General features: G+C 32.3%; 1 protein-coding gene across 5 annotated transcripts in view; it reads right to left on the bottom strand.

Moving 5' to 3' along the window:
- Positions 1-18,289, bottom strand: part of LOC123693319 (proteoglycan 4-like) — a 29,031-nt gene extending 10,742 nt beyond the window's left edge. For 4 of the 5 annotated variants that reach the window (XM_045638360.1, XM_045638364.1, XM_045638363.1 and 1 more), the window contains exons 1-5: positions 18,201-18,289; positions 17,825-17,853; positions 1,431-1,497; positions 1,056-1,087; positions 305-371 (exon numbers count right to left, since the gene is read on the bottom strand). In XM_045638360.1, coding sequence (XP_045494316.1) covers positions 305-371; positions 1,056-1,087; positions 1,431-1,497; positions 17,825-17,853; positions 18,201-18,239 — 234 coding nt within the window. In that variant the 5' untranslated portion in view covers positions 18,240-18,289. The remainder of the gene's footprint in view (positions 1-304; positions 372-1,055; positions 1,088-1,430; positions 1,498-17,824; positions 17,854-18,200) is intronic. The other variant, XM_045638361.1, reaches the window with a different exon arrangement.
- Positions 18,290-19,598: the final 1,309 nt, after the last annotated feature.

Genomic DNA, 19,598 nt, shown 5'->3' with positions numbered 1-19,598 from the left:
AAATAAAGATAGATCACAAACTTGACTAAAAAATAACTCACTTGAGAAACATTATTTAACGGAATCATATTAAGTTCATCCATATATTTTAGCACAGAACTATATTGAGAATTTTAGTATGTTTGTATGTAACGGGAAACGACTCATGGGCCCATTCTAAAAGGACAGATTTAATTCAAATTTTGTACACTTGGATTGGTGATTATACAATAATTTCATGAGTTTGTACGTGATTTTACTTTTTTCTACTATAATATTAACTATATTTAAATAATTTTTATAAAAACTGCGTTAATATATTTACCTTTGCAGGTGTTACAGGAGTAGTAATTAAATCAGAAGGTTGCTGGTTTTTATTTCCCGGAGGTGTTCTGTAATAAGTATCAATTAGTTTACAATATAAAAATGCTTTCGAATTCATAAAAGGATAATAATAGTTAGCCACGTATTCGAGATATTGTTAATTCCTATTTGTATTTATAATGATCATATTTATCACTATTAAGTCGTAATTATACCAAATAAATAGAAATAAAAGTGCAAGTTTTTGTTTTGACACATATATCTATCTCTCTTGCAATATTGCTTGCAGTGTTGCTACTCTCGTATATTGAAAATACAATAACAATAATTATATACTCATTTATTTTAAACTCGGTGTGCCGCGCGGTTTCACTCACAGACGAACCCGCGGGAATAATCAAGTAACTAAATCATCCAAATCTGTCCCGTAGTTTTTTTGTGAAAGAGTATCAAACATCAATCGTTAAAATTTTCACTTTAATAATATTAGTAGTATGCACATTTATTTAAAACTAGCGGTCCGCCCGCGGCTTCGCCCGCATTTTCAAAGAAAAACCCGCACCCGCAGTTCTTTTTCCTGTGGGATTTCCGGGATAAAAAACATATGTCTTATTTTGGATTTTCAGCGACCTACATACCAAATTTCATTGTAATCGGTTCAGTAATATTTGCGTGAAAGAATAACAAACATCCATCATCACAAACTTTCGCATTTATTAGTAGGATGCAATAAATTGTTATGAACCACTCACTTTTGCATATCTCTTTCAGTGGTCGAAGTATTCTGAAAATAAAAAGAAAATATAAATTAGTGACACAGAATAAATAAAGATAGATCACAAACTTGACTAAAAAATAACTCACTTGAGAAACATTATTTAACGGAATCATATTAAGTTCATCCATATATTTTAGCACAGAACTATATTGAGAATTTTAGTATGTTTGTATGTAACGGGAAACGACTCATGGGCCCATTCTAAAAGGACAGATTTAATTCAAATTTTGTACACTTGGATTGGTGATTATACAATAATTTCATGAGTTTGTACGTGATTTTACTTTTTTCTACTATAATATTAACTATATTTAAATAATTTTTATAAAAACTGCGTTAATATATTTACCTTTGCAGGTGTTACAGGAGTAGTAATTAAATCAGAAGGTTGCTGGTTTTTATTTCCCGGAGGTGTTCTGTAATAAGTATCAATTAGTTTACAATATAAAAATGCTTTCGAATTCATAAAAGGATAATAATAGTTAGCCACGTATTCGAGATATTGTTAATTCCTATTTGTATTTATAATGATCATATTTATCACTATTAAGTCGTAATTATACCAAATAAATAGAAATAAAAGTGCAAGTTTTTGTTTTGACACATATATCTATCTCTCTTGCAATATTGCTTGCAGTGTTGCTACTCTCGTATATTGAAAATACAATAACAATAATTATATACTCATTTATTTTAAACTCGGTGTGCCGCGCGGTTTCACTCACAGACGAACCCGCGGGAATAATCAAGTAACTAAATCATCCAAATCTGTCCCGTAGTTTTTTTGTGAAAGAGTATCAAACATCAATCGTTAAAATTTTCACTTTAATAATATTAGTAGTATGCACATTTATTTAAAACTAGCGGTCCGCCCGCGGCTTCGCCCGCATTTTCAAAGAAAAACCCGCACCCGCAGTTCTTTTTCCTGTGGGATTTCCGGGATAAAAAGCATATGTCTTATTTTGGATTTTCAGCGACCTACATACCAAATTTCATTGTAATCGGTTCAGTAATATTTGCGTGAAAGAATAACAAACATCCATCATCACAAACTTTCGCATTTATAATATGTATTAGTAGGATTGTATTTAAAATTTATCATGCCTTCTGTGTTGGAAATGTTTAAAAAAAACTTAGTTAAAAACGGTACTTAACTCTATTTAAATAAGATTAATGTTATAAACAAACGATTTTCATTGTTCATTTACATCATTTTAAAATCATTATTCATTAATGAGAAATTCCTATTCTAATTAATCAACAAATTTTTATGTCTCGTTATTACATTATTGAACTCTAGGCTCAGGACTAAAATTAGTTTTAACCCTTACGCTCAGTGGTTCGTACTTTTATGTTCATTTAGAAAGTTCTAGTAGCGCTAGTTTTAACTTCTAAAATAACAAAATACTGATGTACCTAGAAACTATAATACATGTTCTCTCTGTAGATATTATAACTATTATACCATGTTCTCTCTCTGACCGCCTCCTTGGTACAATGGTTCACGCGTGAGCGTAGAACCGAGGGGTCCTGGGTTCGATTCCCGGTGGAGACGAAGAAAAAACAATGTCTCGGTCTGGCAGTACACAGAAGCCTGATCACCTACTTGTCCCTAATAAGGATCGATCAGCGAAACAGATGTATAACGCATCTGCCCCTTACCCCACTTGGGGACATGGGACTTCACTTCTCTCTAGAGAAATAAATGTACTAGTTTTCCGCCCGCGGCTTCGCCCGCGCAGTCAAAGAAAAACCCGCATAGTTCCCGTTCCCGTGGGATTTCCGTGATGAAACCTTTCCCATGTCCCGGGGTAAAAAGTAGCCTATGTCCTTTCTCGGGTATCAAAATATCTCTATACCAAATTTCATGCAAATTGGTTCAGTAGTTAAGGCGTGATTGAGTAACAGACAGACAGACAGAATTACTTTCGCATTTATAATAGTATGGATAATAATAGTTAGCCACGTTTTCGAGATATTGTTAATTCCTATTTGTATAATGTATTTATAATGATCATATTGATATTTTATCACTATTAAGTCGTAATTATACCGAATAAATATAAATAAAAGAAAAAGTTTTTGTTTTGAAACATATATCTATCTCTCTTGCATATATTAATTAAATAAATATATAAACGTTTATTGTCAACATAACACAAATACACCAGAGCATGAGATAATTACACAATATAAACACACACACACACATATACACACATTAAATTTATCATCAACTAGCTTACCGCCCGCGGCTTCGCCTGCTTTGTCTAAAACCTAATAAATTATATACTAAAACCTTCCTCTTGAATCACTCTATCTATTAAAAAAACCGCATCAAAATCCGTTGCGTAGTTTTAAAGATTTAAGCATACAAAGGGACATAGGGAAATAGGGACAGAGAAAGCGACTTTGTTTTATACTATGTAGTGGTGATGATAATATGAACCTACCTATATGGACCGACTGTCGGCTGTCACTCATGCATTCTCTTGACACCTTTACTTGATACCTTCAATTTATTTCCTATTTTTATTGATTCCTAGCTTTCCGCCCGCGGCTTCGCCCGCGTTTTCTTAGAAAAACCCGTTCCCGTAGGATTTCCGGGATAAAACCTATCCTATGTCCTTTCTCGGGTATCAAAATATCTCTATACCAAATTTCATGCAAATTGGTTCAGCAGTTAAGGCGTGATTGAGTAACAGACAGACAGATAGAGTTACTTTCGCATTTATAATATTAGTATGGATAATTAATTAACTATCATCAAAATATGTATTCATTTAATGTGGGAAAGTACTGGGCATTTTCATGTTGACAAAAGGGACCAACTCAGTATTCGACACGAATGATAATAAAACCATTCGTGCCACTGATTTTCAGTGGCCCCTAATGACACTTGGAGTTGACCATTACAAAATACAAAAAAATAATAATAATAATAAAACGAAATTAAAACAAAAACAAAATTAAACAAATAAAACACGACACTAACAATACTTGCAATTAAACGAGTAACAGAAATGAGAAAAAAAATACATTAAAACAACCAAAGAAAAATAAAAAAGGTCTAAAAACAAACAAAAACTTTTAAAGCGTACAAAAAATAAACAATAAACAAACAGAGCATAACATATTAAAATAAACTAACCGAAACTAATATTTTATATATATTTTAAACATTAAACACAGGAATCTATATGTAAAAGGAACTAAGAATTACTTTCAGTGCCACCAAGGCCTTCAAGAAGCTGAGATCAATAAGTAATTACGATATTACATAATATATCTATCTATCTTGCTTGCAGTGTTGCTACTCTAGTATATTGAAAATACAACAACATTTACGATGCAATTTAATTCCGTAAAACGATTTGCGGATTTTTAAATAATTGCTGATTTTAAAAAAAGTAATAGTATGTACAGTACTCCAAAATTAATAATGCGCATGCAAATCTTCGCTAATTGTCGTATTTCCGAAAACATTCGAATCATTGAATCGTAAGAGCCCTAATATAAACAATGCTCTTGCATTTTACACCTTGTTCAAAAGAAATAGAAGTCAATTCACGGTCATACACAATCAAAAACAAATCGGGCAGTAGGTGACGGTAGCCTGTCAGTCAAAAAACTCAAAAATCCGTCAGTCGTCTTTAAATAGTGGTGGTAACTGCACGTGTTCTCTCTGTGTGGAATTATATAGAGCTGCTATTACATACCCTTCTTAGTTTTGTTTTAAAGGTGAATTGAATAAATCGATGAAATGATTTGCACAGGTGATGGCAGTAGGGAAATTGAAAATGAAGAAGAGCATAATGAAAGTTCCGATGTATCTAAAATGTCAGAAATAAAGATAATCCCTGATTTTGATTGTTTTTATTTTTATTTTTTTGTAATTGTCATAATATTGAAGAATGATCAGTACTGTAAATACTTTTGAACTGAGATTTTAATGATTAGATTTATATGGTTTAAATGTAAACCTGTGTTTGAAAACCATATTTTATACAATATAATTTTTTTGTTATTTTAACCTTCTTTTCTTCCATCATTACACCAGCTTCAATAAGACACTTTAAAAGTACTATAAAATTTTCCAAGTAAATCAATCCAAAAATGATAATATATTCGCAATCGTGGGGTTATTATCCTTGCTATTTACTTACAAGGAATTATCGAAACAAAATCGTTAGTTGCTCATTTCATGATATGATTTAGTTTGGCCAATTTAGTTTGGCCACATCATGATGTGGCTTGAGCAGATCAATGATAAGAAATCGTTTCACGATATGGCCAAATAAACGCGCGGTTTTTTCATGAAATGATCAAAATTATTTGATCATATCGTAAAATAGTTACATTAATCATTGGTAGAGGCGCTGCAAGCTCTGTGTTTATGTGATAAGATGGCGGCCGCTGACGAAAATTTAATTATTCGCAGTTAAAAACTTCATAATTCGTTTAATAACAATATGAAGACAGTCATAGCAAAGAATTTACGACTGTTCGAGTACTATGGAAAATGTGGATATCTTATATGTATTGAAGAAAAAATGCGTCTTAAATAAAATAATTTAAGACGCATTTTTTCTTTTAGGATATATATTTATATATCCTACTATAGTATTATAATTGTTTGTTTTTTAAAAAGCGATCCGCTTCTGGCATTCGCCGGCCGCTGCCGCGGCACTAACTTAAATTACATTAAACAAGTTTTTAGAATATTCTGATTTTTTTTAATATTTTATGGACTCTTTATATTTTATACGATCTGGCCAAATGTGGATGGCCAAATCGTGAAACGTTGACGATTTAACGATCTGATCAAACTATGTTGGCCATTTCATGAAATGCGACCATTTCGTGAAATGATCGATCATATCATGAAATGAGCAAATCTACGATATGGCCACGACATACATATCATCTTCGGACGCTCCGGGAATATGACAGTTGCCGAACAGTGACGAAGATTTCTATGCGCATTATTACTTTTGGATTACTGTATCTCAATAGAATAAAAACTTGACAAATCGACCTAAAAATCAATAGCAAGGTGGGTATTTTTAATCATTGCCTAGTAACAATGAAAATCTGAAGCGTCAATTAATGTCATAGTTTCTATTTGAAATGAATGTGTTCGACGTTATTTATTTTGAAATAATGTTTATTATGATTTATTTTTCACATTTGTCTTGTAAATTAAAATATTACCTATGTAATAAATGTAAAACTTAACGTTTATCGTTAGTTTAAACTCGATAAAGTATTTTTTTGAAGTGTTGAAATGTTTTATTTTTATTGTCGCGAATTGCGTCTTATTTACATGTAAAGAAACTTCATTTCTTTGTATTAAAGTTTAGTGGATTTGAATATTGCCGCTCGGCATAGATAATATAAAAAAGTTTAACATTAGTGAGACATACCTACGACAGAAGTCGCGAGAGAACTAACGCCTATGGCCATTTCGCAGGTCTTTGCGAAACAATACTGACAAGGACACAACTATTTCATCTATCTATGTGCTAGAGTGAGACATATTATCATATGCGAAAACCTGCCATACTACTTACAGATTTTTCGTTGTTTCGCTGCCGCATGCGAGTGCGTAGGTGTACTAAAGGCATAATAATGGCGAACGACGCAAAATAAAATTGTGATGTGTTAAGTAATTAAAATTAAAAAGAAAATCTTTGAACTGTTTAAATTGTGTGCTATAGTTAGTAAATTAAACTTTAATGTCGTTTCTTTTTCAGGTTAGTAAATTTTTCATTTTAGTAACATTGTTAATGTAAAAGTTATGTAATATGTTAAATGTGCAAATATTAAAATAAAGTCTCATCTTTTTCAGAGAAGAAACACATATCGTTTAATTTAAAATGGCTTATAAAACGACATTTCCAGTTATGAAAATGGATAAACTACGACTCAAATTCGCAGTTTTAGCAGGATCAGATGGAAAATCCAATGTGGTGTGCATAACCTCAATCGAGACTACGGATGGACGCATTTTTAATATTCCAGATGATTTAAAACCTGCAAGTAAGCACACTAGTTTAATATCTTCGGATGTATTCACTAAAATAAAAAAATTCATAAAAAAAAAGACATCAGACACGTGCAGTGTGGATGGTTAAACACAGATTTGAGGAACATATATTTAGACGAAGGCGAAAATTTACAGATTGGTGACCAGTATTTGGAAGAAATTACAAGAGAAACCGTACCTTTACTGAGTACTTAATAATAAAAACACCACAACAGAAAATAAAAATATTAGTAAAGTAGCTGAACGATTCATGATAGAAAAATTTTCAAATAAAAATTCGAATGTAAATCAGTGGATAACTAACTGTATTTGAGAGTGAATGTGAGAGATTTGAGATTTTGGGAGATAAAGAGAAGATTGAGATATTGAAAAATTTATTAGAGAAATAATGTATAGATTGGTATACCAGTACGTTGATAAAACTAACTGTGAATTCAAACTTGATAGAATGGAAAGAAAATTTGTGTGAAACATACGGAAATAAAGGTTGGACTCAAGAGAGATATATGCATTTAACTTCAAATATCAAGCTGGATTACTACTGGAATATGCAACTAAAAAGGAAAGACTGTTATTTTGCTGTTATTAGAAGTAAACAGGGATATTAACACTCAAACAATGACTAGTCTTATTGTTATGGGTTTACCGGAATACATCTTCTATATATATATATATATATATATAGATATCTCCATGGGCACTATGTTGATCAAACGTGCCATATAGTTAGTAATTATTTGATCCGTTTTCACTTGTTGATCCGGTTGGTATTTGTGGATCCATTGCCACACCACCGTCCGTATGTGGATCCGAACGGAGCCACAAGTGTAACCATCAGTAATAATAATAATTACGTGCTTTTTATACAAATCCACCTTTTTTGCGTTTTAGCTCTTGTTGATCCGATTCAAATGAGCCAATCAGAGCCCACCGAGCTCAGCCATTGGTCGCTTGCGGCCTTAGCCATTTGAAGGTTTAAAGACATTTATTGCCGTTTTAGAAACGTATGTTGCCGTTCGCCTTCCATAATTTGTTCGGATCTTCGGGAGGGCAAGATAGCTAGCTCGTCTATTAGGATAGTGGCGATTTGATGTTGAGATTATAATATGTATTTGTATTTATGTTTTTATGTAGCGCTTTGTGGATGAACATACACGTATTATAAAAGTATAATTGTTTTAAATTCATTATTTTAGTGTCGTCGTAGATTTTATTTGTAGAAGTTAAAAAAGGATAGTTAAAGATAGTTTTAATGATTTTATTTTGTAAAATTTGGAGTGGCGCTAATTTATTTTTGTAAGCACTCCCCCAGACTTCTATTAAATACATTAGGTGCGGCTTTACTAACGTGTTGTAGATGGTGTGGCGTAATTTATGAGGTATGCAAGAAGTAATATTACGCAGAGATCTAAGAAGTGCTGATAATTTATTTTTTAGGTGGTCGATGTGATTCGCAAATCTAGGTTATTTCTCGTGGGTTTTATGTTCTAATACAACACCGTTAATTTTAAATGGAGCGTATGGTGGAATAATTTTGTTATGAGCTTTGAATTTAGATATATTTATTTTTAGGAGGTTGCATTCAAACCATTTATTTAATTCATTGCGCTATCATGTCATGTATAGAGGGAACAAAATAAAACAGACAAGTGTCATCCGCATAAAGTGTTAGGTGACCATTTAGCTTTAAATCTTGTAAATTATTAATATAAATTAAAAAAAAAGCAATGGGCCTAGAATCGAACCTTGTGGTATGCCACATGTAATTGGTAAGGGAATGCTATCGTGGTTATCTATTTTAACTATTTGTGAAATATTTATCGATTTTTTTAAATATGATTTCAGCATATCTAGTGCTTTACCCACAGGCTTTACCATTAATGTTAATGGATGTTAATTTATTTATTAAAAGTTCGTGAGAAACGGTATCGAAGGCCTTTTGTAGGTCAATAAATACTCCCAAAACTATATTGTTTGCGTCAATGTTCTGTTTTATTTTAATAGGGTCCATAGTCACTGACGGAGTGTTACTTTTTGGCTTAAATCCGTATTGACGCACTGAAATAAAATTAAATGAGTCTAAATATTTTTATAATCTCGTGTGTAAAAGCTTCTCCAATATTTTTGACAATACTGGCAAAACCAAAATTGGCCTATTGTTACCAGGTTCAAATTTTGAGCCACTCTTATAGATAGGCGTTACTTTCGCTATTTTTAACGAGTCCGGAAAACGTCTTTGAATTATGGCTTGGTTAAAACAGTCGCTTAAGGTATGATTTAATTTTTCTTTGATGCATTTAATTGCTTTTGTAGTAATACCATCAAGTGATCAAGACCTGTACTACAGTTTGAAGTAAGTTTTTAAGCTTATTAATTATAATTATATATTTTTACTGGCTTCGGTAGGTCTGAACTTATTAGTGAGGTATTTTTTAAAATTTCGCAGTTGTCTTTAGATTTCCTCTCCTCAGAGTTATAAGATGTCAATTCTGGGAAACCAGCAAAAATTACATTTTTTCGCGGCTCTTTCTGTCCCGTAGTTCCTTGATTAAGTTTTAATTTATATGAAGTTGATTTTTAGACGTAAAACCCGATGGGTTGGCTCATGGCTGACTGATTTATTGATTGAAGATTTAATTTCAGTAATTTTATTTTACTCTCACCCTGGTTTATCTGGGATTCTAATTGAGAAATAGTACTCTTCAATATGTTTTGTTCAGTAATTATCATACATGCTGATGACTTAATTTCATTGATTTGATTCGTATTTTGGCGAATTAAATTCAAAGATTGTTCGTTGGACTATTTAATTTCGGTAATTTGTGCTTTTACCTCAGAAATGTTTTCATGAATTTTGTTTACTATTTGTTCATTTGAGCATACATATTTTTCAAGTAATGTACTAATACGGCTCAACTCCAACCGAATATCCTTCATATCATCACTAAATCTGCAATCTTGTTCTAGCGGTTGTTTCCGTTTTCTGTAAGTAATTTGAGTATCAGTTGGCGTAGAACTCGTAGAAAACGAACTTAGCTACGATAGATCGGGATGCGATCCACCGGCAGTACCCACTGCATGTTGGCGATCTGCGTACTTTCATATTTACTCCACAATGGATAATTTGTGCAGGAATATGAGTCGTCATTTGTTTCACCTAAATCTAACATTTTAATTATTTTATCAGATTGATGTCAGAATCAGGGCAAAGGCGAACGCTACACGTCAACAAATATTATGATAATTATCTTGATATTTATTGATGTATCTTGGGAGGGATCACAGCACACCCTACACCATCAATACGTATCGCGTCAGTACTGAAGCGTTCTTTGTACGAGCCAGACGTGATGACGGCAAGATAAATATAGCGATCTAGGTCCTGGGATCAGATCACAAGGATTTCCAGAAATCCAGCGATATATTGTGATCCGTCAATACACTACCCTACACGTCAATAAATATCGTAATCCGATAGTAAATATTGATGGATCACAATATGGATCTTACGTGTAGCGTTCGCCAAAGAGTTGCCCTGATTCAAGAGGTAGGTTGTTATTTGTAGGATGCATACTATTTGAGAATTATCACCGTCACTGTTTGACGAAAGGTTCGTCCAAATATCTATCTTTTTAGGGTTCCGTATTTTTAGTTTCACAACGTTTTCTATAAGTTTCAATTGAATGACGGTCGACTTCTTCAACTTCCATAAAACCCAGGAGCTTTTTTGTTAGCCCTAAATTCATATCCCCATGTCAATGTCATGCAAGTGCTTATAAATGGAACAGATCAACATACGACTTATGATTTGGTATATAAAACGGAGTCAAGAAGTGTTTGAGCATTTCAAAATTTGAACCATTACTGAGTCGAGTTCGTCTAGTCTAGGCGGATTTAGCAATGTATGGAACATTAACTAATTATAATATGTTTGTGTAAGGAGCCAACAAATACTGTAGAGTTTACGAAAAATTAATCTACGTTACTTAATATACAGTTTCGTTTTGTCGGATCAAATAAAGCTGTAATTTTGATAATATAAATGGATCTGATCAACATACGACTTTGGATTTGGTATATAAAACGGACCCAACAAGTGTTTATGGGTTTCTGAATTTCGGCCGTTACGGAGTCGATTCAGTTCGAGATCTTAGCAATAAAAATGTCGAGTATATCAGTTTCTCTATGAATACGTTTGGCAACATCGCCCAAAAATTTGCGCCGTTGCCACTCCGGGCAAGATCTATGCAACCGGAGTCGAGTAATAAGGGGGAAAAGGTGGAGTCAGGAATGCACGGCAGTCGGGCTGGATCAACTTAGTGCCCAAGTTGGTATTTATATATATATATATATATATATATATATATATAAAACTCAAAGGTGACTGATATAGTGATCTATCAACGCACAGCCCAAACCACTGGACGTATCAGGCTGAAATTTGGCATGCAGGTAGATGTTAGGACGTAGGCATCCGCTAAGAAAGAATTTCCCGAAATTCTTGCGGGAACGGGGAAAAACGGGGATGCACGTACAAAGTCGTGGGCGGAAGCTAGTTATGGATAAAATTGACAAAAAACTGTAAAATCAACTGCCGCACTATATAATGAAATAGGTAAATATGAAAATTTAATAACCAAAAAAAAAGACGGATGTAAGATTTGTGAAGGTTTAAATAAAGGCGTCAGATATCATCATGAAGATATTAAGTGTTAGTTTAAACATCCCGGTAAAACATACAATAGTAAAGCTGTAAATAATTCAGTGATAGAGGTGGAATTAAATAACAATGATACAAAAAACGAATAATAACACCATTAATTAAAGTCAAACTAATATTAAATGGAAAAATAGAAGTGTTCGGTATATATGACTCCGGTTCTAATGTATTAATAATTAATTCCAAATTATTAAGGGTGAAAGAAAGTGAAAATATTTTAAATAAGGATTTTTGACAACAATAACAATAAAAATTTTAAAAATTGAAGAAAATGTTGATGTTTATATTGTTGATAGCAAAGAGTTTAAATATGATTTTTTAATTGTTCTGGACCTTATTAAGAAGTTTAAACTGATTCAAAATGAGGATTTGGAAATAACTCAAAAAACTGAAGAAAAAAATGTTACAAATGAAAATAAAGAAATAAAAAAGAAGATACATGTGAAAAAGTTTCAATAAATTTTAATGAGCACATATCGGAAGAAAATTTCAAAATAAACATGGGCAATTTAAATAATCAACAGAACACAGCAACAGAAGAAAAAAATCTATGAATTGATTGACAACTATAGATCGATCTTTGCGAAAGACAAATATGATGTTGGCACTGTCAAAGAATATGAGGCACGTATTTATTTACTCATGGACAAATATTGCAGTAAAAGACCTTACAAATGTTCGGTTCAAGATAAAATAGAAATAGAACAGCAAATAGCAAAATTACTTGACAAAAATATTATTGAAGAATCTTATAGTCCATTTGCAGCACCAGTAACACTAGCCTTTAAAAAGGAAGACAACAAAAGATCAAGGCTTTGCATAGATTTTAGAGACCTAAATAAAATTGTGGTACCCCAGGCTCAACCGTTTCCATTAATAGAAGATCTTGTAATAAAAACAAGAAATTCAACATATTTTTCTACACTGGACATAAATTGCGCTTTTTGGTCAATTCCTTTAAGGATTGAAGACAGACATAAGACTGCCTTATAACACAAGACGGGCATTATCAGTGGACATGCCTACCATTTGGACTAAAGACATCGCCAGCTATTTTCCAAAGAATACTCGGTAATATTTTGAGGAAACATAAGCTTACTGACTTTGCTGTTAACTATGTATATTGACGATATACTTATATTCTCTAAAAGTTTTTCTGAGCATGTTCATCATTTAAAAGTATTATTGGAAGTTATAAAAAAAGAAGGTTTTAGAATTAAATTTACAAAATGTATGTTCGCTTCTGACGCCGTTTAATATCTTGGTCATATTATACAAAAAAATACTATTAGCCCCTTACGGGATAATTTAATTTCAATAAAAGATTTTCCTGTACCAACCGGTCAGAAAAATATAAGACAGTTTTTGGGAAAAATTAATTTCTATCATGAATATATACCAAACAGATCAATTATTTTGGATCCTCTTCACAACTTACTTCGTAAAAATCAGACTTTTACTTGGTCTACAGATTGCCAAAAATCTTTTGAGGCTATAAAACAATTATTGTGCTCAAAACCAATTTTAGAAATATTTGATAAGAACTTACCAATTAACATTTATACAGACGCTTCCTTGGAAGGTATAGGAGCTGTATTGAAACAAATACAACCAAATGGAATTGAAAGACCAGTTGCATATTTTTCCAAAAAATTAAACAAAGTCCAAAAGAAAAAAAAAAGCAATATACTTAGAATGTTTAGCGATCAAAGAAGCTATAAGATATTGGCAGTTCTGGTTAATTGGCAAATCATTTACAGTATATACTGACCATAAACCTTTAGAAAATTTAAATATTAGATCAAGGACAGATGATGAGTTGGGAGATTTAACTTATTATTTATCACAATAATATGATTTCAAAATCAAATACACTCCAGGAAGAGAAAATATTGAAGCAGATTGTTTAAGTAAGAATCCTGTATTAATGCAAATGAAAACTTAGATGATACATTAAAAATAGTAAATTTGATAAAATTAAATGATATTATTTCGGACCAAGAAAAAAATGAAGAGTTACAAAATAATAAAAAAACAGTTTAATATTAAAAAACAATGTCTATTACAAAAAAATTTAAAAATTATGAAAAGATAATTTTATCTGAAAAATTCAGTAAACAATTGATTCAAAATGTCCATAAAAACATGTGTCACATTGGTGTAAGACAAATGCTTAACACAATAAGTCCATTATATTCAGCAAAAAATATCACAAAAAATATAAAACTACATTGTTAAAATTGTGAGACTTGTATTAGGAATAAAACAAGAGGGCAAGAAAAATATGGTATAATGTCACAATTAGGTCCTGCTACCAGACCTTTTGAGATAGTCTCAATCGACACAATTGGAGGCTTTGGAGGAAAACGATCCACAAAAAAATACTTACATCTTCTTGTGGACCATTTCACAAGATATGCTTTTATTATTACATCAAAGACACAAAATGCTAATGATTTTATAAAATTAATAAATAAAACAACAGACTCAGACACAATTGGATGCTCTTCTCTGATCAGTACCCAGGCATCAACTCAAAAGAATTCAAAAATTACTTAAAGGAAAAATCAATACCAATAATATTATCCACTGAAGTAAATGCTCCATTTTCCAATGCTTTAAATGAAAGATTGAATCAAACTCTAGTAAATAAAATTAGATGTAAAGTTAATGAAAATAATTATAGAAAAGCATGGACAACGATTGCTCATGACTGTGTTGATAAATATAATAAAACAAAACATTCAGTCACAGGGTTTTCTCCTAAATATCTATTAGAAGGCACAAATATATCCTGTTTGCCAAATGAACTTAAACAAAGAATCTCAGAAGAAGATTTGCTCAGAGATAGAAAAATAGCATTCATAAATAGTTTAAATAATAGTTTAAATAGTTTTTAATTTTAATTAATGATTTACCGAATGTTGTTAGCAGCGCTCAGTGCTTAATGTTCGCAGATGACCTCAAAATTTATATGGGAGTAAATAATCATACCCAACACCAGGCTTTGCAGCGTGACATTGAGTCTGTTTTGGAATGGGGTGTAGAAAACCGCTTATATTTTAATATTGGTAAATGCAAAATAATGAGCTACTCGAGGTCTCGAATGCCAATCGATTACACATATTATTTAGGTGGACAGTGTCTACAGCGCGTTACAACAATTAAAGATCTAGGAGTTACTTTTTCTTCTCGGTTACAATTTAAGGAGCATATCGTTAATATATGCAATAAGTCTTTTAAAACGCTCGGTTTTATAATTCGAACTGGCAATAATTTTTCTGACATAAAATGTACTATTTCTCTTTACCAGGCATACGTTCGAAGTTGCTTAGAATATAATTGTATTATCTGGGATTCACATGAAAAAAAATATATCCTTATGTTAGAAAAAATCCAAAAGAAGTTTTGTAGATATGTATTTAGACAGATGTATGGATACTATCCATACATGTACCCATCTCTGTATGTGTACGGTATGACAGGCTTTTTCAGTCTGGAATCGAGGCGAAAATACATTTTACTAGTACACGTTTATCAGGTGCTAAATGGTGGTATAGATAACCCATTTAGTCTTGAACGAATTTCTTTTAAAATTCCTCCAAAGTTCATTTATAGTGTAGCGGCTCCTTCTGGGTTGGGACTACGTCGGGGTCGTGATTTCCTTGCCGTCCAGCAAGGTGTAAGAACTGTGTCTGGCCGTAACGCCCCCTTGGTGCGCTCGGTAAAATTGGTAAATGACTTGCTCGCTCTGCTACCCGAGACAGATTTATTTAATACGTCCTTAAATACGTTTAAATCGAATGTTTTTAAATTCTTAAGTCGATGATTAATGAAAATTGTAAACTTATCCTATTTTAATATTTTATTTTAAACTAAACATGTAATGCTTTGGGTTTTACACCTGTTAATTACTTGTTGTTATGAAATAAATAAATAAATAAATAAATAAATAAATAAAATCTCATAATTACAACAAAAAAATATTTGATAAACATAGAGCTAAATTTGATTTCCAAGTAGAAGATATGGTACCTATATGTTGAGAATGGTAGTAAATTAATCAGAAATAAATTAGATGAATTGAGAATTGGTCCGTTTAAAATTATTGAAAAGATTTCAAATTCTATTTATAGAATTAATACTGGCCATAAAAAGGCAGAGTCGAACCTCTTTCATATAACAAAACTAATTCCTTTGTCTTTAAAGTAGAATAATAAAAAAAAAAAATAAATAAATGTATTTTATACTTACTGAAAACTGTTAAACTAAAATTATAGTATGTATGTAGTATTAAGAGTTAGATGAAGGTATGTTATGTTATATTATTTGTATTCAAGCATTTGAATTAGAATATTTTAGTTTTGTGTAAATTATGTTGCAAAATATGTTCTTTTGGGGGGGAGATGTAAAGAAACTTCATTTCTTTGTATTAAAGTTTAGTGGATTTGAATTTTGCCGCTCGGCATAGATAATATAAAAAAGTTTAACATTAGTGAGACATACCTACGACAGAGGTCGCGAGAGAACTAATAATGGCGAACAACGCAAAATAAAGTTGTGATGTGTTAAGTAATTAAAATTAAAAAGAAAATCTTTGAACTGTTTAAATTGTGTGCTAAAGTTAGTAAATTAAACTTTAAATGTCGTTTCTTTTTCAGGTTAGTAAATTTTTCATTTTAGTAACATTGTTAATGTAAAAGTTATGTATGTTAAATGTGCAAATATTAAAATAAAGTCTCATCTTTTTTAGAGAAGAAACATATATCGTTTAATTTAAAATCCCTTATATACATAAAAACTTTAATCATATCTAAAAGTACTAACATCAATATTTAAATTGAGCTATATTTCATCTTGACACAGTAAGTTTGATTGCGATACCAAGTGCCATAGTCACTTGGGCAATCTCCTTTATTCATTTGACATACACACCGGCACAATTAGCGGAACAGAAAAAAAAGTGAGACTATGAGATAATAACGCATATATATTTGACGAAAATGGAATTAGACACAAAATAACAAATTGATTTACATCTTTTAACAACTTTGAAAAGCCTTTGTTATTTTTTATTGAAAAATAAAGAAATTTGAAATAAGTGAAATTTTTAGATGATTATGAACCATCACAAAAAATAAAAAAAAAGCATTAAATGACTTAACAATAAAATTAAAACAAAATTAATAACGTGTGTTTCCCCCTCTTGCTCTGATTACGATTTCTATTCGTCTGGGCATGCTACAGATTATGTTATTGATGATTTCTTGAGGCAACCGCTCCCACTCCTCAAGTAATGCGTTTCCAAGTACATTCAGATTGTTGGGGGGTGGCATTCTGGATTTAATCCTTCTTTTTAGCAAGTCCCAGACATACTCTATCGGATTCATATTGGGGGAATTTGCTGGCCACTGCATCACCGGTATACCTACGTGGCTCAGATATGCCTGTACCGATTGTGCACTATGAGCACGAGCATTATCTTGCATTAGAATAAAGTCGTCACCAATAAATGGTACAACATGTTCTTGTAAAATGTCTCTGATGTATCGATCTGCTGTCATTGTCCCTCCTGTGACTATCACTAACTCCGTGCGAGCTCCCAAACATATCCCTCCCCAAACCATAATCGAGCCGCCACCATAAGCCACTGTGTGTTCAAAATTAGACTGTATGTGGCGTTCTCCTTTGCGTCTCCATATTCACTGTCTCCCATCGATCTGTTTTAAAAGTAACTAAACTCTGCACTCATCAGTAAAGAGAACCTGCTGCCATTCGTTCAAATCCCAAACGATGTTCTCGCGCATCGGTTTCTGTTCCGCTAATTGTGCCGGTGTGTGTATAAATACAATCTAATATCTAATATCTAATATATATTATAAAGGGAAAGGGAACTATGCGGGTTTTCCTTTGCAAACGCGGGCGAAGCCACGGGCGGAAATCTAGTAATCACATAAATTTGCTATTTACTTACCCATTACTGGGTCTCGCAGTGGTAGAAACCTGAAACAAATTTCAAAGAATTATAGGCATTTCCACAATTTATACATATATTCTATTTAGCGTATTTATCAGTTAAAATAACATTAATATAAACGAACTATTTGTTGCATACAGTAAGCGACGTTCGAATCGCTCTGAAAATCTTGTAAGATCATGAGACGATAATTTAATATGTAAAAAAATACGAATAGTTTATCAAATCTTACTTTATTCCAACTATCTTTTGTTAATTTAAAAGGAGAGATGAAAAATATAAGGAAATTCTGATGAATTTTGAAATATTCTACTATTGTCGAAAATCTTCAACTAGGAATAGATAGATGATTATTTCTTAGCAATGTACTTACCAAAAATATTGTGAAAACCACTAGTTTAAACGACCACATCTTGTGAAACCGCCAGAGGTGTTACTTTACCGGAGTTTCAACTATATGTGCCAATATATTCGTATGTAAGTCCATTTTATAATTTACGTTTCAGTTATCCTTATAGTCATACGAACCCTCCGTGCAACTCTCGAGATATAGAGCCTATAACCGAGTCCGAAATAAAATGCGCAATAAAAAGGCTTAAAATAGATAAATGCCCAGGTGCTGATGGAATATCAAATGAAGCTATAAAAAACGCCGACGATCTGCTAGCAAAACCTTTGACACAACTTTTTAATTTAATAATCAATTCATCCATAACCCCCCAGCAATGGTCAGAATGTAGAATAATTCTTTTATATAAAAAAGGAGACCCTACTCTAATAAAGAATTATCGACCAATCAGTCTACTACCAACCCTTTTCAAGCTTTTCTCATCAATAGTGGAAAAACGAGTCAGCAAAACATTGGACAGTTTTCAGCCAATAGAACAAGCGGGGTTCCGCAGAAGCTTCTCAACTATGGACCACATCCACTCTGTCGAACAACTCATTGAAAAGCACCAGGAGTTCCAGGCGCCACTGAATCTAGCTTTTATCGACTATCAAAAAGCGTTCGATACTATAACGCATGACGCAATTTGGGAAACTCTACAGGCACAAAATGTGGAAATTAAGTACATAAATACATTAAAGTATCTATATAAAAACAGCTTTGGCCAGATAATGCTTGAAAAACCAGGACCTATCTTTCCAATTAAAAGGGGCGTTAGGCAAGGCGATCCACTGTCTCCACGATTATTTACTGCTGTACTGGAAGCGATCATAAGCAAACTTAAATGGGAAAAAATGGGAGTCAAGATACAACAAAATTACATTAGTCATCTAAGGTTTGCAGATGATATTGTAATAATTGCTAACAACGCTAAGGACTTGGACAAAATGTTATCAGAGCTCTACGTGTCTAGCAACAGAGTTGGCCTCGACATCAACATGAGCAAAACAAAAATCATGACAAACCACTGTATCGTTCCCATCAAGCTAGCCAGTACACCCATAGAATATGTTGAATCATTCATATACCTTGGAAAACAAATATCATTCGACAAAACAAACAATGAACGGGAAATAGAGAGAAGGGTAAACAGCTCATGGAAAAGATACTGGAGTTTCAAGGAAATCCTAAAAAGCAACCTTCCCTTGAAACTCAAGAAGAAGGTTATGGATTCTTGTTTGCTACCTATACTCACATATGGATGTCAAACATGGAAATTCACCCGACGAGTTAAAAACAAATTAACAACATGTCAGCGTAGTATGGAAAGGAGCATTCTTAAAATACGCAAATGTCAAAAAATTCGTCACACCACTATAAGAG

This window comes from Colias croceus, chromosome 7 (assembly GCF_905220415.1).
Source record: "Colias croceus chromosome 7, ilColCroc2.1".
Classification (NCBI taxonomy): domain Eukaryota; kingdom Metazoa; phylum Arthropoda; class Insecta; order Lepidoptera; family Pieridae; genus Colias; species Colias croceus.
Note: the sequence above shows the minus strand (reverse complement) of the source record. Positions and strands in the feature narration are given on the sequence as shown.